At 42.5% G+C, this 21,880-nt stretch overlaps 1 protein-coding gene and 1 long non-coding RNA gene across 14 annotated transcripts in view; one reads left to right on the forward strand and one right to left on the reverse strand.

Annotated features, from left to right (window-relative positions):
* LOC139080834 (uncharacterized) overlaps nt 1-21,880 on the forward strand; it is a 97,899-nt gene that overhangs the window by 22,470 nt on the left and 53,549 nt on the right. For all 13 annotated transcript variants that reach the window (XR_011535659.1, XR_011535657.1, XR_011535658.1 and 10 more), the window contains exon 3: nt 21,255-21,332. Coding sequence is in view for 10 of the 13 variants with exons in the window: in XM_070603305.1 (XP_070459406.1) it covers nt 21,255-21,332 (78 nt within the window). In the remaining 3 variants the exon portion in view is untranslated. The remainder of the gene's footprint in view (nt 1-21,254; nt 21,333-21,880) is intronic.
* LOC139080836 (uncharacterized) lies at nt 1,470-21,647 on the reverse strand. The gene is made up of 2 exons (XR_011535660.1): nt 20,819-21,647; nt 1,470-6,965 (listed from the first exon to the last, which is right to left on the reverse strand). It is a non-coding gene; the product is annotated as an uncharacterized lncRNA (long non-coding RNA).

The raw sequence follows: 21,880 nt of genomic DNA on the forward strand, positions 1-21,880 counted from the left end.
TAGTGTCATACCTGGAACAATCACTAAATAAGCTATGTAAATTGATCCACTCAAAAACAGTATAGTTGGGGCCAGCCCCGTGGCCGAGTGGTTAAGTTTGCACGCTCTGCATCAGCAACCCAGGGTTTCACCGGTTCAGATCCTGGGTGTGCACATGGCACCACTCATGAAGCCATGCTGCAGCAGCATCCCACATGCCACAACTAGAAGGACCCACAACTAAAATATGCAACTATGTACCAGGGGGCTTTGGGGAGGAAAAGGAAAAAGAAAATCTTTAAAAAAACACCCAAAAACAAAAAAACCCACTATGGTTAAATCAAACTGGAATTCTAAAAAAGGTTCAGATAATTCACAGGAAGGCGGAGAAAAGGAAACAGAGAAACAAAAAAAAAGAAAGCAAAAGTAAAGTGGTAGACCTAAGCCCTAAAAAAAAAATCATTAATTACCATTAAACGTAAATGGTCTAAATACACCAATTAATAGAGATCATCAGAACGGATTTAAAACATGACCCAATTGTATGCTTTCTACAAGGAACTCACTGTAAATATTATAATATTGGCAGCTTCAAAGTAAAAGGATGGAGAAAAGATATGTCATGCAAATATTAATCAAAGGAAATCAGGAGTAACTATGTTAATATCAGGTAAACTAGACTTCAGAGCAAAGAAAATTGCCAGTGACAGAGAAGGATGTTATATTGTGATAAAACAGTTGATCCACCAAGAAAACATAGCAATCCTAAATATATGAAAATGCATATGCTGCATTGCAACCACGTGGGCCTGGAGATTTTATTGTCAGTTTTATCGATCTTCTCAAAGAACAAATTCTTTGTGTCACTGATTTTGTCTATTGTTTTCCTGTTTTTAAGATCATTGACTTGTGCTCTTATCTGCATAATTTCCTTTGTTCTGCTGCAAAATATGTGAAACAAAAATGAATAGAAGTGGAAGGAGAAATAGACAAATTCGCAATTGTGGTTGGAGACTTCAACTCATCTCTCGCAACAATGGGTGGAACAAGTGGACAGAAAATCACCAAGAATAGAGATAACTTCAACAACCCCACGAACCAACAGATGGAATTCACATGTATGGAACACTCCACCCAACAACGGCAGAACACACATTCCTTCAAGTGCCCATGGAACAGACCATACCCTGGGAGGACATGAAACAAACCTGAAAAAATCCAAAAGAATTGAAATCACACAGAATTTGTCTTCTGATCACAACGGAATCACTGAGATTAATTTCCTCTGAAGTGAAAGGATTAAAAGGGACAAAAGCAGTAGGAATTTAAAGTGCATTGACACAATTGGCTCCTTGAACTTTATTTATTTGGATTTAAATAATGGTGATTCTTCCCACCTCTGAAAGGGATGTTAAGGAAAAGTTTTCGTTACTGCACAGAGGGCACAATCTGCTCACCACGGGACAAAAGCCAATCGTCAAGAGGCGAGATGATGGCAGAGAAAGGGCACTTTATTGCAGCTTGCTAGCAAGAGGGAAGATGGCCGACTAATGTCCAAAAGAACCATCTGAAGGGAGGCACAGAATCTTGAAGCAGTTATACAAGCCAGTGGGTTATAGGGGAGGGGTTAGGAATGTTGACCCTCTGCTGTTACAGACTGGGAGTTCCCTTCACCAGATCTTTGAGTTGTCATTGATGATGGCTATCAGCATAGACTTTCTGTTTGGGCGTCATCACATTCCTAAGGATCTCAAAAGAACGAAGTTATCGTCTTATCGCAGCTGGGAGATATAAGCACTAGCAGGGGTTGTAACATCTACAGAACAGGTGGATCTCCTGGAGGGTGCGAATCCAGCTGGGTTAGTTGGTCAGAGGTCATTCAAAGTTACGACACGGTCTCTCTTCTACAATATGGCTTCCCTTATGTCAACCTTGTGTTGAGCCGGTTTCAATTTGATCTAAGACAAAATACTTCTCTTCTGGATAAGAGTATTCATGGGCTTGGTGGATCCACAGTCAAGTTTTGTTTCTGCAGCCTGCTGACTATTAGGAAAAAAAGTGTTGTAAGTTTGGGAAAGTGAAGACTTCAAGTCTTTCCCCCTAATTTGCCCTGAATGAGGGTAAAGAGGCACCACAGGTGGTCAGAAGATATCTGTGCATACACTAGTTTTTCTTCTATCTGCTTCCTGGTCCCAAATATGTAATTTTTCAAGATTAAGTCAAAGGGATAAATCTAGTTCTGATTCTAAATTATCCATGGCAATAGATCGTATACTACATTACATTTTTTCAGTTTTTGACTATGCGATCCTAAAATAAGACGGCTGGTTTTCATGCCTGCTTATGGATATTAGTCTTATTTCCTTATAGTTAAGGCTTGTCCATATAGAACTCAGAACTTTTCTTAACTGAAGAATCATCTATGACATAGAATAGGAGGGTAGGGACATATTTTATTTTATTATTTTTAAAAATCATGTACTTAATCAACATTATGAGGTGTAATTTACCCGCAATAAAGTTCACACATTTTAAGTGTGCCAATGAGTGACTTTTGACAACTCTATACATCTGTGAACCTTTACCCGAATCAAAATATAGGGCAATCTATCTCCCAGGAAAATTCCCTTGTGCTGTGGGCATTCTTTTGATTAATTCCTAATTCTGTAATGGAATATTAGCACGACCTTGAGTTCCACAAGGACAAGCACAGACTAAGAAATGCTATGTATGTGACGTCCAAGAATCTGCTCCATGAGAAAATGGAGAAGCAACAGATACAGATGAAAATGCATGCTCTCGACTTTCAACAGGACCTTGAATATCAGAAGAGAAAGGTACCCTGTTGTTCATTGTGCTTTCACATTGGCTCTTGTTTGCTGCCTTTAATGTGCTTTAGAAAGTAACTTCATTGCATTTTGTTGTCAGAAAAGCCCTTCTGGTTGGTTTTTATTTAGACCCATTTCCTGGATGAGAACTTAGAGGCTCAGAGAGGTTGGAGAAGTGACCAGGACACTTCTGGTGGCGGAGCCAATGTTCAGCTCCAGGCCTGTTATTATTCCTCACTGTCTTTGGTTGAATAAGGTCTCGCCAGACCCTGCCACCCTCTCCCTTACAGTCCTCAGGCCCAGGGTCCAGCCCTGCCCCTGGGCAGGCCTCTGTGCCATTTTGAAGTAGAGGCTGACCATGACTGGCTTCTTCCTAATTCCCTTTCTCAAGGTTCCCCAGAGAGGCTGCCTAAACATCTCCAACCTATCTAAGCTCTAATATTTTTCTCCTTGCTAGCTCAAGGTTCCTTCTCAGTTGATTAATTTTAGGTAGGCATTGTTACCAAACCAGGTTCATTTTTGCCCATCACCCTGAAAGCCAAACACCGAGATGATGAGATTGCAGCCGAGAAAGGGTTTAATTACAAGGCAGCCAAGTGAGGAAACAGGAGAATGAATCTCAAATCTGCCTCCTCAAAAATGGGGACTCAGGGATGTTTATGGGATGGGGAGCAAGGTGGTCTGAATGTGGAGATAGATGATTGGAGGTGAGGAGAGGTGAGGTAATTGATGATCTGTGCAAGCGTAGTCAGGCTCCATGGCTCTTCATAGGACCCATGTTCACAAAATGGCGGCATCAGCATGATCTGAGGGTGGAATTTTCAGCCTCCTGATATCAAAAGGTCATTTATTGGGCATCTGTGCAGCCCAGCTGATGAGTTGGTGGTCTCAACCAGCCTGAAGTGGACAAGGGGTTCTAATTTCTGAAAAACAGCTCACATACCCATTACCATGGTGACCCAGGTTCCGGGGAGATGTTATCTCTATGAATCTAGTGGGAGTCAGACAGCATGTTGCCTAAACAGCACAGTTACCAACGGGCAGGGGAACAACTAAATGCTATAATCAGTAATTGCAAAAAGGAAAAAAACCTTTAGTTCCTAGCTATGTAATCATCAATGGCTGTTTGCTGGTTTCAGTATTAGGAAGAAAAAGTCTAATTAAAGACATTTCCACTCACATAGGCTTCTGTGCGTGGATGTGTGTGTGTGTGTGTGTGTGTGTGTGTATGAAGCTGCTTTCTAGCTGAAATAAATCTCAAATTAGTAGTGTTTTTAGAATGATGCCGGAGACATTTGGGATGAAGGACCTAACCTCTAGTTTTTTCTTTCTTCAAAATACAGCATACTAAATACTACCAACCTTCCACAGGAACGTTGAGTCTACCACCCCCCTACCTCCGCCCCATCCAATCCTATTCAGAAACCTTTTCATCTACTCCCAATACGATCCACACACACACATAAAACCACTTTTTGAACTTTGCTAGCTTTGTGGCTCATGCTAGTTGCTACTACCCAAGTCATCTGGTTCCATGAATTTGGGGGAACTCCTTAGGGTCCATGATGAATGCAATTTGAGCCTACGGTCACAAGCAAGAGTTGACTCTGAAAGGTTTTGCAGTACAACCCAGGTGTTAAGCCCTGTGGTTGAGAGCTCATAAGTTGGAACTCTCCCCTTGGAGCATCCTGAGCTAACAGCTGACCTCTGCGTGTGCTCCCAGCACAGCCTGGGCACTCATTGGTCTTCTTGACCGACTATTGGTGATGCAATCAGCACTTCAGGCCCTGGGGCCACAGTCAAAACAAGAGGGCCTGAGCCAAAATAAGCCCTGCCTGCTACATTGTGGAGGCTGTGAAAAAGCAGAGCAAGAGGTCAGAGGATTCTTTTAGCTCAAGAAAGTAGAGAAATAACAAATTCGTAGAAAATTCTAGCTCCTCTCTCCACCTAACTGGGTAATTTTTTCTTCTGTAATTTTTTAAATCATACTATCCATTTCTGTTGAATATTCATTTGTATGGGGATTTTTTCTTTCTTAAAAAACTTTAAAATTATGGTAAAATATACATATAAAATTTACCATTGTGGGACCAGCCTCATGGTTGAGTGGTTAAAGTTCTGTGCACTCCGTTTTGGTGGCCAGGGTTTGTGGGTTTGGATTCTGGGCACAGACCTACTCCACTCATGAGCCATGCTGTTGTGGCATCCCACATACAAAGTGGAGGAAGACTGGCACCAATGTTAGCTCAGGGCCAATCTTCCTCACACACACACACACACACAAAGTTCCTTAGAAAAAAAATTTACCATCGTGACCATTTTTAAGTGTACAGTTCTGTGGCACCGAGAACATTACATTATTGTGCAACCATCACCACCATACATCCCCATAACTCTAAAAAAGAGTTTTAAGTGTGAAAAAAGAGTTTTTCATCTTATAAAACTGAAACTCTGTGCCCATTAACACCATCTCCCCATTCTCCCCTCCCCCCAACGCCTGGTTACCACCATTCTACTTTCTGTCTCTATGAATTTGACTACTCTAGGGTCCTCATGTAAGTGGGATCATACAGTGTTTGTCTTTTTGTGACTGGTTTATTTCACTGAGCGTAATGTCTTCAAGGTTCATCTATGTTGTAGCATGTGTCAAAATTCCCTTCCTTTTGAAGGCTGAATAATATTCCATTGTCTTTATAGACCACATTTTGTTTATCCATTCATCCATCCATCCATCCTTTGATGGACACTTGGGGGGGTTGCTTCCACCTTTTGTCCATTGTGGATAATGCTGTTATGAACATGGGTGTCCAGATAGATGTGTTGTTTTTGACTCAGCCAACTGCTGAAAAAGGTTGATGCACCAAAAGACTGCAGAATAGACAAAAAATCTTTGTGGTTTTTCCAGTCAACAACAGGTGGTTTGGAGAGATGTAGTGGGCTCTTGTGGGAATCCAACTGTACAAGCAAATGATGTCAAGAAAAGAAAGAAGGGGAGAAATGCTTACTGATTTTAGTTTATGGGGAGTCTCTAAATGTTGGAGAGCACCCTGAAATTCACAGAAGGCTCTCATTCATTGATTTATTCCATCACAACACGTGTTGACACCTGGCACCAGCCTATGCCGGGCTGAGCAGGCTCGCAGATGAAGGAGAGAAAGATCAGCTCAGCCTTGTCCGCACAAGGTGTGGATGTCTGGAAAAAATACAGTCGATTCTCATTCTCCACAGCTGTTATGTTCTATAAAGTCTCCACAGACCCTGGACAAGTGAATACTGAAGCGTTGTTCCTAGGAGAAATACAGTTAAGTTCGTTTGAGCCTCTGGTCCCAGTATTTTCATCAACTGATCCAACACACAGCCTTGTTTGATGTGTGTTTCTGTGTAAAGACGCTTTATTTAACACATCTAGTAGATTCATTAACACTGAGCTCATGGCCAACAGCACAGAATTCATGCCTGAGTGAGGTTATCTCACATACAGATCTTCTCCATCCTAAGGCACATCACAGCCTTCTTGTGCTTAGGAGGACCAGACAGCACTTCAGCACTAGGCTGGCGGGCCACGTTAGACAGGGAAATCATCAAGAAAAAACACAAAAATGCAAAAAGGCTATGGCACTAAATAGGCTTCCAGAAGGACAGGCATGGAGCATGGGAGCTGAAAGAAGAAGGCAGGGCACAGCCTCCTTTGGCCTCACCTGGGAACGTGCACGCCTAGCAACTCAGATCTTATGCTGCTCTGCCCATGTCACAAATGATCAGGAGTCCCACAAACACGGAATTGAGGGTTACAAATACTTTTTAGCAAGTAGGCAAACTTGCAGATGCGGAATCAGGGAGCAATGAGGATGACCGTGTTTATCTCACTTAATCATTTTGCAGACAAGGAGGCGAGGCTTCAAGTGCCAAGACGCGCATGCAGGGCCACATAGGAAGGGACGGAGCTGGGACTCCCGTCCAGATTTCCGCTTTGAGCCCCCGGACTTGCCACCTGTGTGGCTGCCTTCTGCACCTCTGCTGTGCCACCCAGCGGATCTTCATGGCGGGCTGAGTCCTGGCCAGTCCGTTCCGTCTCAGCGCTGGGGAGTAGCTGCATCTGTCTGCTTCCTGCTTCCTCGAGCTTAGTGCTCGCTTAAAGCAGCTTTGGAAAAGAAGCTCCTGTGGAAAATAAAACAATTAAGGACAATTAACTGATGCCTTTGGAGGGAAAGTCTACTCTCAAGTAACCTCATGTTTTCATGGAGCAGATATTTTCATTTCGTTCATTCAACCAATATTTATTAAGCGTCTCCTAGCCTGCCACGTATCTGGTGAGGGAGAGAGAGAAATCCCCGCTTTTGGGGAGTCCACTTTGTACCGATGAGAGACAGAAAATAAAAAATAAAACACAAAGATGAATAAATAAATTAGGTGGTGTGATCAGAAGGGATACATGCTATGAAATAAATGAGGCAGGTTAAAGGATATTTGGGGTGCTGGGGAAAGGGCTGCGATTTAAAATGGAACCATCATGGGGGGCTTGAAGAGGAGAGGAAGACGACCCTATGGGTCTCTGGGTCTGACCATTTCAGCAGAGGAGCAACAAGTGCCAAGGCCCTGGGTTGTGTAGTGTGTGAGGAACAACAAAGACATCAATGGGTGCGGAGGGTAGAGAGGCAGAGACGTGGTGGGCAGGGGACAGGGGTGCGGATAATGTGCCTATAGTGTTACCGAACCTGAAATGAGTTCATGCACCTGTTGTGCAGCAAGCCAATCTCTGACACCGGGTGTGGTGGAAGAAAGTAGGAATTTTATTTTTGCACAGTGCTGAGCAAGGAGAGAGGGCAGCTAACGCTGAAATCCCAAACTCCCCGAAAAGCCAAAAGGAAGGGTTTTTATTTGGGGTTTTAGGTAGGGGAGGGGGAGCATATGGCCTTGCTGGTCGGAGCTTTCCCACCAGCCTATCTTTGGCCTTGAGACACTTGCAGAGAGGAGGGAGCTCATGACCTTGCTGGTCAGCAGCTTTCCCACCAGCCCGTATCTCTTTGTGGGGAGGAGATGGTCCAGGTGCTTGTCCTTGATGGTGTCTGTCTCCATGGAGGATAGCGGATTCTGGAGCCAGGAAGCCAGAGAGTAAGCAGGGAATGAGTGTTTTAGTTTTAACCCCATATATGCTGGGTTTAATGTGGGGAAACTGACATCAGGGTCGATATCAATAGGACCTGGAAAGGACGCTGGCTTTTACTCTGGGTCAGATAACGAGCCACAGGAGAGTTTTAGCAGCAGACTGTTAACAAGGTCATAGTTAATAATTCCCAGTTGAATGCTTCCATGTGTCTTTGCCTATTGCTGTTAGGGTGTCCTCAATTGTAGTTATATTGGGTTTCTTTTTAATAAAGCATATTCGGCAGCTGGGATATGTCTGAAATGCTCCTATCTCCCAAAATGACAGGCCGGGGCACTTTTGTGAAGCTGTGGGAAGACATCACATTCAAAGAGAACCCCAGCATGGGTCACAGGCAACAAAATGCCTATTTATCAGCTGCCCTGGGCAGGTGGTGGAGGGAGAGCCTGGGACAGTGAACAAGTGCACCCACAGAGGATTTGAGAATCTTCTATCTGGGAGTTGTGAATAAGCTCTCTGTCACGGGCTGAACTGTCCCCTCAAAACAGGTACATTGACATCCTAACCCCAAGACCTCAGAATGTGACCTTCTTGGGAAATAGGGTCATTGAGGATGTAATTAGTTAAGATGAGGTCCTGCTGGAGTTGGGGTGGGGTTGTCCCTAACCCAGTATGACTTGTGTCCTCATAAAAAGGGGACATCTGGGCACATGCACAGAGGGCAAGGCCATGTCAGGACGGAGACAGAGAATGCCAGAGACGGTCTACAGCACGAGACGCTGAAAGGGGCAAGGAGGCCCCTCCCCAGAGCCTTGGGAGGGAGCACTTCCGGCCACCAGCACTGTGCGAGGATCCTCCTCTGTTGTTCTCGGCCACCGGCTCGTGCTACTTTGTTAGGGAGGCACTAAGAAATAGTACCCTCTCTAACAGATCATGCACTGACTCCTTTGGGTATATTCTTGAGTGCTTGTACTAAGGAAATCACAAAACAGGATCGCCCTTGACAACACTTCCTCTCTCTCCATATACAAATCTCACGGCTCTTCAGTGGATGCGGAACCTTGTCGCTCCATCGCCTTCCCCCCCCGGCCCCAGCCAGCATCGCCTTCCCCTGGACAGTGTGACACCCTCGTTACTGGCCCTGCTCCACCTTGGGCCACTGTGGTCTGATCCACACAGCAGCCACACTCAGTCTGGGCCGGTGGCTCCCTGTCCGGCCCGCTTGCCGTCTGGCCTCCTGTCTGCCTTCTGAGCATCCCGGTAGATCCCGATTCAGGGCTGCCTCCTCCCTCCCTCACCTCCTTCACATCCGTGCTCACCTGCCGCCTCGTGATGGACGCGGCTGGCCACGCCGCTTAGCTGCCCTCTCGGTGGCTCCCTGCTCCACACTCCCCAAATTTCCCTGCTTTTCCCAGTCACCTTCTAACACACTATGGGATTACTGACTCATTCTGTTTCTGTTTGCCCCCACTGAAGCTCCATGAAGGAGTTTATCAGTTTTGTTCCCCAATGTTTCCCCAAAGCCCACAACAGTGCCAGCCACAGAAGAGGAATTTAATAAACATTTTCGAACCAGTGAAAGGATGCGTGAATAGAAAGCAATTAGAATTTCTCTTGAGTGTGTCTACAGCTCACTGCAAGGCATACTCTGTGGTTAATGGCTTTTCTAACTCTGCCAGGGAACACTCTGTATAAAAAAGACGACCACACAACACCCGGGCTGGAAAGCATGGATTCCTCTGCCTCCGAGCCTTCACCCCACCCCACCCACCCCACCCCACAGGTTTCACCCAGTGGAGCTTCATGGGTTTCCTTCCACTGCGCTGAAGGCGCATAATTCCTTATCCCACAGGTAGTGAATGCTCCAGTTTGCTGCCCCCCTTTTGGGAGCCGTGAAAGCTTTGGCGTATCTGAGAAGCAAAATGAATGCTTGAGAGCAGTGGGTCTCCCAGAGTGATCCCTGGACCCACGGCGTGGGCGTTCCCTGGGAACCCGTTGGAAATGCAGAGTCTCGGGTCCCACCCAGACCTGTGGAATCAAAGCGTGGGGTGCAAACTGCTGCAAGAAGCCCTCCAGGTGATTCTGGGGCCCAGGCAAGTTTGAGAACCCCTGCTCCCGGGGAGGAGAATGGGGTTAAGTAAATACAGCCACCTGAAGACTTTGAAGGACAGGTTTACACCTTCCAGAAAACTCCTTGATGTGGAGATAATTCCATAAATCACTTTGCTCTCCACCCCACTGGAAGTCAAACCAGGAATTCATTCCCAGACACCAGGATCTCCTGCCTTCCCCAACATTGCCCCACCCCCTTCTAGGTACCTTGATGGGATTAAAAAAAAATACACCCAAAAGCCTTTCTGTTGACAATACTCAGTGTCAAATACCACTGCCCTCGCAGGAGGCTCATTAGCATTCTATTAATATGTGCATAAAATGTTGTCTGCGTCTCGGCCCAAATACACAGACTGGGGAATCAAAGAGAGGCTCTTCCCACCTTTTGCTGGCTTCCTCCTGAACAGTTATTTGTTTTCAAACAACTTCCTCGGGAATTTCCTTTCTAAAAGAAACTCCTCTCCATTTTAAAGGAAAATTACCCCTTATTCCCCTCTCCTCGAGCAATTTCTGACAGGGAGCCTCTCAGGAGAGCTGGAAGGCTGCAACTGGCGTTTTTCCTGTCCTCCTTTTTAAGGCTGTAGGCGAACTCTTTGTGAAATATTCTAAGGAAGTGTGCTGACTACAAAGGGTTTGCATTTTGTGTGGAATTTATACTAATACCTGATTAATGCCTATGTTTTCATGGAGGGCAAATAATTACCGAAATGCAGTAGACTTTGAACCGTGTTCCAATGAGGAGATTATAAAAAGGTCTCTAACCAAATGTTTCTGGACATGAAAGAATGGATTTTCTCCTCAAAAGAGCATGCCAACATTAAAGCAGATTCAACAGTGGTATTGAGAGTAAAAATAGGAGAAAACATCGACTTCTAACACAAAGGTTTAAAGTGTTTAATAATATTCAGCAAATATTGTTGGTCAATTTTTGATACTTCTGGGAGTTAAAATACATGTTTTTTGGCGAACATTTCTGTCTCTGAGATTGATTTATTGAAGATCTTAAAGGCTCTAATGGACTCATTTAGTTATCTCATTTTTCTCATGACCAAAGATGTGAAAAATCTTAAAATTTGTGCAATTGTAGAGTTAAACAGAGCTTGGAGGTTATTTCGTCCAATCCTTGATTTTCCTGGTAAGGAGATGTGCCCTGTGTCCAGCAGCCTCAATCCCCAGGGCTCTTTCCACCCATCGCTGTCTGTCTGAACGAGATGCTGCAGAAACAATGCCTTTCTGTAACAATATTTAACAATTTCTAATCACTAAAGGAATCTGTCTTCTTATTAATTAGAGGTGAATGGAATGCATATTTCTTGTATCTATGATATTTACCACAATTTGGGAAAAGCCAAGCTTCCTTAGTTTGTAGGCTCCTACTCAAGGCTCAACCTCCAGAAAAAGTTCCTGAATTTCTTTCTAAAACCATCCCGCAGACTGTACAGTCTATTCTAATTGGACTATGGAGAGATCTGAATTTTAGTATTTTAAGTTCTGGGCTTCCTCAGGCCTCACTCATTTCAGCCTCAGTTTCCACCTCTGATAAATGTGGACGTAAGGGAAGGGGAGAGGGTGGGAGGGGTTGGAGCAGACCCTCTCTGGGTCTCACTTGCTATCACCTTCTGAGATTCTCTTCACACAAGCTTCTGGAAGCATGACCTCTGCTAGCTCACGTCATCCTTATCAGATTGTCCTGTAATTTCCTCAAGGCACAAAAGCCAAGGACCTTCGTCTGTGATGGCGGAGGCTTTGCTTTAAAACACATTGTAAAAATTGACCTGAGAGGTTCGATAGATTTTATACAGTTATGTTTACAAGAAACATAATTAGAGTGAATTTCCAACTTAGAAAATGACTCACCATTTCCTCGCTCACTATTTAGGATGCTATTTACATTGCCCCTAGGGTTTCCAGAACCTCTCTCTCTGGTACAATGAGTCACACCTTCAATTCAGACCTATTTGAGAGGGAGGCAGTGTCATTTGGCAAAAGGCAAAACTATTCTTTTTGTCTTATTTTCTGTGGGTAAGCTAAATACATTGCACTGAAATAGAAAAAAGGATGTTTTGTAGTACACTGAGGGCCCACATAATTATTTTTATCATTACCACGTAACACCTTATTTAATGCTGGAGGAATCTAAAGAGGATGGATTCGTAGGGCTTTATAAGGAAGTAGGAAGGAGGAGGAATTTTTCAATCCGTTCAGGGAAGGACTTGTACCTTATACCTAGAAGAACTGGCACCTAGAGAGACAGATGACGTAGGACAATAGGGTTCCTTCCTTCAGGGGCTCAGGGACACACTTGGGAGTCACCAACATGGTATTCAAACAATATCACGCTACATGGTTATTTCAGTACTTAATTACACTTACGACACGAATATATTTACGGCTCTTAATAAATGTATATTGTTTGAATTACCTGAACTTTAAAAATGGATTATTTCCTCAATAGTATATTTAATTGATTTGCTTTTGACATTTCCGTTTTGAAGTTCTTTTGCCGGGGACTTAGAATATCATCACAATTTTAAAGGGTATGTGATTTTGAGTTTTATTGTGCTAAACTGCTAAATTTGAATTTATTTTGACTTTTCCATGATTTTTTTTCTTTCATGGAAAGGATCTGGACTTCCACATTTAGCCAAATTAATAGATATTAATGTCACGCAGATTGTTGAAATAGCAGAGCAAAAAAGTGTAATTTAGGATTAGTAGGTCGAGTGGAGACCAGGGCAGCCCCGGATGGCCTGCTGCCTCCCCTTCCTCCTCAAGCCCCTGAAATGTAGGTTCTATTACTATGTGTTTCAAGACCAGGCCTGCAAATATGTTTGCTGGGCACCACTGTCTTTGGAGGGAAAGCCCAATGCCCATTTTTTTTCTTTCCAAGTAGCTATGATCATGTGTGCAACTCACTTATTTTTCTCATCCATCGCATACTGATGATGGCATTTGTTGCTAAGAGCCGTAAATCTCCAGTTAAGAGAAAAGACCTGGAGAAGCGCAGAGCAAGGTATTTTAGGAAGAGTTGGCCACAGACATCAGCCCATCGATTCTGGAAGGATTGTGACATGAGGCTTCCTTCCAAGGAGCTCTGGGGTTGTTCCACACAGAACTTGCAACGGCCAGTGTATTGAAGCCCAAATGAAAGACACCAGCCCCAGCCCAGCTCAGTCTACCGAAGAGTGCGTTTCCCACCTCCACCCCCAGGAAAGAAGACCCTGATTTAGGATTTTAGGATCCCATGTTTTAAGCCTGAAGAGGGCAGATTATAATCTTTCCCATTTCTGGAATTATCTACTCGCCTTTGTTACAGAATTACAGCTCTACACACTTGCTCTCTCAGAGAGTCAAAAATTGCCAAAATAAAATCATTAACTTGAAGAATTTTAATCTAATAATTGTAAATAATTTAGAAGGAACTGAGAATTAAGTCAAGGTGCTACCATTTGGCAGATCTTGATGAGATTTGAAACATCATATTATTCATTATTTTCAGCAAATATTTTTCAGGTGGGCCTTTTTCTATTAAGAATTATACTTGAGGACATTTATATCAAATAGATAATCAATAAAAATATATGGGTATCAGTAATGGAAAAAACTGACTATAATTGAATAATTATTTCTGGTACCAGAAATAATTTAATGGTTTTCAAAATAATAGAAAGTTCTATGTCTTTTGCCATTTTGCATCTGTTAGGTGCACAAGAAATATTAATTTCATAGGCTCTGCTTACAAATAATAACTCATTATTTGGTGAAAACTTTGTTTTGTGTCAGGATCTAGTATACAATTTCCTGTGAAGCTGAACTCAATGGAGAAGACCATACCACGAAAAATTATATTGTACCCCAAAAAAGAGTGATCAGAATCAAAGTGAGACAGTCTATTTAAATTCGCATCACTATTTTCATGACTCACGGTAGAGTGCATTTTGCTAGTCGTAGTGGTATTAAATCTGCCTTTATTATTTTGCACAAATGAATGCATGAGACACGTGCATATGTATCATATGTGTATGTATGTGTGTATCTTTCAGAATCATACTAAAAAGGAAGATCAGGATCAGCTCTCTTTATCCCGTCACTAATGCATCACTGAAGCCTTAGGAGTGATCTCTCTCCTATATTTAACTTAACGATCCAGCCCCTTCAGCCATTCGGAACTTTGCTGATAACGGGAAATAAGCTAAATGACCTTAAGGAATCAAATAGATGTCACAGAGTCTAGACATTACATAATCAAAATTGTCGACATATAGCTAAGAATATAGTCACGGCAAGCACTTACATAGGACTTACTATGTAAACGGGGAGGTCAGCCCATCACTGAATGCTTTGTATGTATCAATTAACTTGGTTCTCAGAAAAATGTCTAAAGTAGGCACTGTTATTTTCAACTTCATTTTAAAGATGAGGAATATGGAAATTCAAAGAAGTGAAGTAACACATTAAAGTCACACAGCATGTGAGTGGCAGAGCTGGAATTTGAACCCAGGCACAGTGCCTCTAGATATAGCTCCTAAACACTATTTTCTTTTTCAATGTGAGGAAGATTGGCCCTAAACTAACATCTGTAACCAATCTTCCTCTTTTTGCTTGAGGGAGATTGTCCCTGAGCTAACATCTATGCCAATGTTTCTCTATTTTATGTGGGATGCTGCCACAGCATGGCTTGACGAGCAGGGCTAGGTCTGCGCCTGGGATCCGAACCTGTGAACCCTGGGCCACAGAAGTGGAGCTCATGAACTTAACCACTTGATCTTGTTAGTAAACTTGCTATCCCTTTGACTCTGAAGAAGCTACCTTCCATAAATCCTATAACTGAAAGAAATTAAATTCTGCCAACATCCTGGTGAACAGGGATATGCATGTTTCCCCAGGCAGACCTCCAGATGAGAACACAGCCTGGCCAACAGCTAGATTGCAACCTTGTGAGACCCTAAGCAGAAGACTTGCCCAATCCGTCCCTAGATTTCTGACTCACAGAAACTGTGAGATCATAAATGTGTGCTGTTTTAAGCTGCTTCAGCTGCGGTCATTGGTTACACAGCAGTAAATAATGAAGGCATGAAATTATCCTGTTCACATGAGTAAAGAGTGTGGTGCAATACATAGTAAAGATTTTAATGGCTACGTGGTTATTGGTTTGCATCATTATTTTTATTAACCTGAGCAAATCTTTAAAATATTTGTAGCCCAGCTCATGTGTGAAATAGATAAGTGTTAAGATTTTAAAACAATTTTGCACATAGTAGTAATTTTTCTATATATTTTAGCCTTCAAGTTTTAGTTGCTACAACTTGGTAGGTAAAACTTAAAGGCGCATGGAGTGCAAAAGGATTACTTAATATGCATTGATCTCCTACCATCTGGCAGATAGCTCCAGGCACTTGACAGACAAGATCTTATCCTCAGAACAGCCTGAGAGGAAGTATTATCACCAAATCTAGTGATAACAGCTGAAAAAACTGAGAATTGGAGAGTAAGTAATTTACCCAAAGGATAGAGCTTAGAAATGAACCCAAATTAGACTGACCCCAAAACGTATGTCCTTTCCATACATTATCCTGTTTATTTTTTAAGTCTTTAAACTCTAGACAAGTAGGAGATTCTCCTCCCCCCTCATTTTATGCATCAACTTACTTTTACCAATACACGTTTAAAATGAGAATCTAAATATTTTTAAATTTCCATAATTATGGCGAACACATGAAACAGTGGAAATGCGTGCAGTTTCCTTTGTTTTTTTCAGCAAAATTTTTGTGTCTTTTATTAAATATTGTACAAATAGAAAATAAATAATTTTAATTTAGCTAGTTGTCAGCTACATTCTTTCTTTCGATTATGTCCATAAAGATTTGCATCACAAAGAATACTGCATTCTGTATTTACCCTGGATATGAATGAGCTTCAATTAATGTTTACTGAGCACATCACAGATGTTGTTAAAGTATAATTTTCAAAAAGTTAAAAATATGGTGCCCACGCAAATAAATAATGAACATATAGAAAAGATCAATGAAATGAAGAGTTGGTTCTTTGAAAAGACAAACAAAATTGACAAACCTTTAGCTAGGTTCACCAACACAAAGAGCACTCAAATCAATAAAATCAGAAATGAAAGAGGAGACATGAACAACTGTTACCAGACAAATGCAAAGGGTCATAAGAGACTACTATGAACAATTATGTGCCAACAAACTGGACAAACTAGAAAAATGGATGAATTTGCGGAAGCATACAACCTACCAAGACTGAATCATGATGAAACAGAAAATCTGAACAGACCAATTACGCAGAAGGAGATTGAATCAGTAATCCAAAACCTCCCAAGAAACCAAAGTCTAGGACCAGATGGCTTCACTGGTGAATTCTACCAAACATCAAAGAATTAATACCAATCCTTCTCAAACTCTTCCAAAAAATAAAGAGGAGGGAAATCTTCCAAACTCATTACCTTGAGACCAAAACCAGACAAGGAGGCAACAAGAAAAGAAAATTACAGGCCAATATCCCTGATGAACATAGATGCAAAAAATTAACAAACCGAATACAACAACACATTAAAAGGATCATACACCATAATCAAGTGGGATTTATTCCAGGAATACAAGAATGGTTCAATATCTGCAAATCAGTCAATGTGATACACCATTTAACAAAATGACGGGTAAAAGTCATATGATCATCTCAATAGGTGCAGGAAAAGCATTTGACAAAATTTAACATCCATTTGTGATGAAAACTCTCAATAAGGCAGTTACAGAAGGAATGTAACTCAGCGTAATAAAGCCATATATGACAAGCTCACAGCTATCATACTTAAGGGCAAAAAGCTGAAAGCTTTTCCTCCAGGATCAGGAACAAGACAAGGATGCTCACTCTCATCATTTTTATTCAACCTAGTATTGGAAGTCCTTGCCAGAGCAATTAGACTAGAAAAAGAAATAAAAGGCATCCAAAGTGGACAAGAAGTAAAACTGTGACTATTTGCAGATGACATGATATTATACGTAGAAAACCCTAAAGACTCCATAAAAAACTGTTAGAACTAACCAACAAATTCAGTAAAGTTGCAGGATAAAAAAATCAATATATGAAAATCCGTTGCATTTCTATACACTAATAGTGAACCATCAGGAAGAGAAATTAAGAAGAAAAATCCCATTTACAATTGCATCAAAAAGAATAAAATACTGAGGAATAAATTTAACTGAGGAGGTGAAAGACATATATACTGAAAACCACAAGACATCAATGAAAGAAACTGAAGAAGACACAAATAAATGGAAAGATATTCCATGCTCATGGATGGGAAGAATTAATATTGTTAAAATGTCCATACTACCCAAAGCAATCTACAGATTCAATGCAATCCCTATCAAAATTACAATGGCATTTTTCATGGAAACAGAACAAACAATCCTGAAATTTGTATGGAAGTACAAAAGACTTGAATAGCCAAAGCAAGTTTGAGAAAGAAGAACAAAGCTGGAGGCATCATGCTCCCCGATTTCGAACTCTATTACAAAGCTATAATAATTAAAACAGTGTGGTACTAGCATAAAAATAGACACATAGATCTATGGAACAGAATAGAGAAATAACAGAATAGAAATAAACCCACACATTTATGGTCAATTAATTTACAACAAAGGATCCAAGAATATACAAGGACAGTCTCTTCAATAAGTGATGTTGGGAAAATTGGACTGCCACATGCAAAAGAATGAAACTGGGCCACTGTCTTACACCACACACACAAATTAACTCCAAATGAATTAAAGACTTGAATGTAAGACTTGAAACCACAAAACTCCTAGAAGAAAATGTAGGTGGTAAGCTCCTTGACATGGGTCTTGGCAATGATTTTCTGAATCTGACACCAAAAACAAAAGCAACAAAGGCAAAAATAAACCAGTGGGACTACATAGAACTAAGAAGCTTCTGCACAGCAAGAGAAATCATCAACAAAATGAAAAGGCAACATAGTTAGTGGGAGAAAGTATTTGCAAATCATGTATCTGAAAAGGGGCTAATATCGAAAATATGTAAAGAACTGACATGACTCAATAGCAAAAAACCAAACAATCCAATTAAAAAATGGGCAGAAGATCTGAATAGACATTTTTCCAAAGAAGACATCCGGATGGTTAACAGGTACATGAAAAGATGCTCAACACCACTAGTCTTCAGGGAAATGCAAACCCAAACCACAATGAGATACCATCTCACACATGTTAGAATGGCTATTAGCAAAGTCAAGAAATAAGAAGTGTTGGCAAGGATGTGGGGAAAAGGGAACCCTTCCTTGTGCACTGTTGGTGGGAATGTAAATTGGTGCAGTCACTATGGAAAACAGTATGGAGGTTCCTCAAAAAACTAAAAATAGAACTACCATTTGATCTAGCAATTTCATTTCCAGGTATTATCTGAAGAAAATGAAAACATTAACTTCAAAATATACCTGCACCCCCATGTTCGTTGCAGCATTACTTACAAGAGCCAAGATGTGGAAACAACCTAAGTGTCCAACAATGGATGAAAGGATAAAGAAATTGTGATGTTTATACACACACACATACACACATGCACACGCGTACACACACACAGAGGAATATTATTTAGCCATAAAAAATGAAATCTTGCCATTTTCCACAACATGGATAAACCCCGAGGGCAGTATGTTAAGTGAAATAAGTCAGACAGACAAAGACAAATGCCATATGATTTCTCTTACATGTGGAATTAAAAAAAAAAAACAAAAAACTAAGCTCATAGATACAGAGAACAGATTGGTGGTTGCCAGAGGCAGGGGTGGGGGGTGGGAGAAATGGATAAACTTTTCTTAGTGAAAAAAAGTGTATCAAAGATTTCATTCAACTAATTAATTAATAAGGCGATAAGTAAGACGTGAAGATTGATTCAAAGGAGAATTTCAGGTATGAAGATTTATATAGTGGCCAGTTGGAGAAATGCTGAAATGAATTTGCTATTAGATGTAAAACTGGTTAATGTCCTAAATGACGATAAACCTTAACCTTGGGGTTATCTTTTCCCCCTGGGCAGAAATCTGCACCTCTAATGGATGGAAATCTACAACTGAATATGTAACTTCAACTAAATCTTTAACTTTAATCAATAGTAAAAAGTGAGTCCAACCAAATACATCCACTTAGATAATCCATAGGCAGGCTGTTAAACAGTGTTCATATCCGACATTGAAAAGAAATGCCATCTACCTTTTTAACTTTTTCCACGTTTTAGATAATGTGCCATAGTTTAAGAATATCTTTAATACAATATTATATTGATAGATTTCTTTCTGTGTTCATATGGGAAATATCTCCCCCAAATATTGATTTGAAAGAAAAGGCCAAAATTTGATTATCAAATCTGGTATATGTGGTCCAATTTATGGCTATTGAGGGTTAAAATTCCTCATGGTAATTAAATCCTCATTGCCACCATGGTTCTGTGACTGGAAGGTCCCTCTCAGGGAACTGGAGGAATACTAGGGTATAAAGTCAGGAGTCCGGGGGACACCCATGAGGGTCTGGTGCTGCATATTTTGGGAAATCAATGCAAGTGAGCTATTATTCAAGAAAAAGGGAAAACTTTCTGGGGGACTCATGATTCATGTAAGGAAAATTCTCGCTGGATGCCTCCGTTCTTCTGAGAGGTGCCAGGGTCACTCACAAAGAAAGGGAGACCTCTTTCTATACATCTAAAAAAAGAAAAAAAGAGAGAGCGAGCAAAGGGTCGTGAATCTTTTTCTGGGGTGGTGCTTATTCCATTGGGGACTAGGGTTTTTCCAACACAATTATTAACAGAAGTGGATAAAAGTTGTGGTTTCTATTGGCTTGTGGGTGGGGTGGGTGAAACAGGGCAGTTGCTTTTTATTTTAAGCCCTTCTGAAAAGTTTGATTTTTTTAAAACCATGCACACATCTTAATGTGATATTTTAAAACAAAATTATTAAGAAATCTAAAATTTGAGATTCAGAAGGGACTGAAGGATTCATCTAATCCAATTCATTTTATAGAGTAGTTTTAGTGTCAGGACCAACCAAAAATGTTGGTTTATAACTAAAAATAATATATAAAGGGAACTTATCACATATAAAGAAATAACTCTCAAGTCTTAGATAGTACTTAGCAAACGCTGGCTCGACCAAGCAGATAATGCAGACTTTCTGAAATTTACCCTAAACCACTTTCCCACCTACTTTCTAAAATGTTTAAGATAAACAAGCTTAAAAGGCAGCGTTCTGTTGGAGGTTCCTTTGCATAATTCTCTAAGTTCATAAGCCCATCGCTGTGTGTGGTCTGGTGCTGAACCCGGGGAGGGAGGACCCTGTGGGGTTCTCCGGGCCCCAGGCCCCAGCGACTGGGAGCGGACGCGGCGGGGTTTGACTGGGATGGGCCGGGCTGACCGCCAGGTGTCGCTGCCGCAAGGACCTCGACCACCGTGGAGGCCTCAGTCTGGGCATCTGCGGAGGATGCTCGGGGACAGCGGGCGAGAGCGCCACCTGTCCGATCTACCCATCCGGAGAAAGAACGGTCCCTCCAAAAATTAAAGCTAGCTAAACGGCATCTTGAATAGTTCAACAGGAAAGCGAAAGTGAGGTCATTAACCCTTGCTTGACCACACCACTGCTACCTGGAAAAAATTTTAAAGAATGGTTTGAAATTTAAGGGAGCACAAAGGAACATTTGGTTATTCAAAAGGGTTGATTTTTACAAGAAACTGTTTCAAAAGGCTCCTTGGACAGTGGGTCGATGCTCACCTCTTCGCGTTCGCACACAGCTGGCTGAGCCCCTACCTTGGAGCTGCTGGAGTCCCCCCACCCCCAGGCTGGGGTGTCCATTGGCAGCCCGGGAGGACGTGAGAATGTGCGAGATCCGAGAATCTCCATTTTCTTTTCTTTCCTCCTGGAGTCTCCTTATTGGGACTGACAGTAATTGCGGCTTCTAATGGCCCAACTTGAAGGGGAACGGAGACCACAGCAGGTTTACGGCCTGCCAGCGGGGCTCCGGGCCGGGCGGCCGTTTCCTCGACGGGCGGGGTGCGCGGCGGGCGGCGGGGCCCCGCTGCGCGCTCATTAGCGCCCACTCTCCTTAATGGCTTCCTGTGGCTGGATGTTTACTTGTCATTTGTTTTCGCCTTTGTTTCCCAGCTACTGAACTGCAGGCTGACCGCGACTTTTCTGTCCTTCTTTGCAGCGCGTTCCTGGAGCTGGACAGGCGCCCCCGCGCACAGCCCGGCGCCCCGCGTGCCCCTTGCGCTCCGGCGCCCACCGGGTAGGACCGAGGACCGGGTTGGTGCCGGCCTGAGAACCCCTGCACGGGCCTTGCCGCCGCTGCTATATTCTATGTGTCCCGTCTCCAAGGCGCTTCATCATCAGAATGACTCAGGAATTGGGGGGGCCCTGGCCCCCCAGCATGCGCGGTGCAAGCCTTTGCTCTTGGAGCCCCTCTGCCCAGGGTTATGTGGGAGCCATGCTGGCTCTCATCAGCCCCTCGGGGACACGCGAAATACTGAGAGCTGGACAGAGGGGAGACCCAAACACCATGGCCTCCAAACCCCTTCCACTTCTTGCGGGGGCTGGCTTGTGTGCCATAGTGATGAACCTCATGGCAGATCTCCATTTCCCTGTAATGTTAGTGTGTTCTGAGCAGAGCCCTGAGAACAGCCGCGATGAATGAAAGCTCTTCCCGCAGAGGAAGGGAGGGACCTAGCTGGAGGGGCCACCGCCACGGGTATCCGAGGGATCCCACAGTCCCCACGTACAGCGACGTCCCATAAGCGAGCGATTGCTCTAGAAATTAGACCGAAAAAGTGGTGTCCT

This window comes from Equus przewalskii, chromosome 32 (genome assembly GCF_037783145.1).
Source record: "Equus przewalskii isolate Varuska chromosome 32, EquPr2, whole genome shotgun sequence".
In the NCBI taxonomy this organism is placed as follows: Eukaryota; Metazoa; Chordata; class Mammalia; order Perissodactyla; family Equidae; genus Equus; species Equus przewalskii.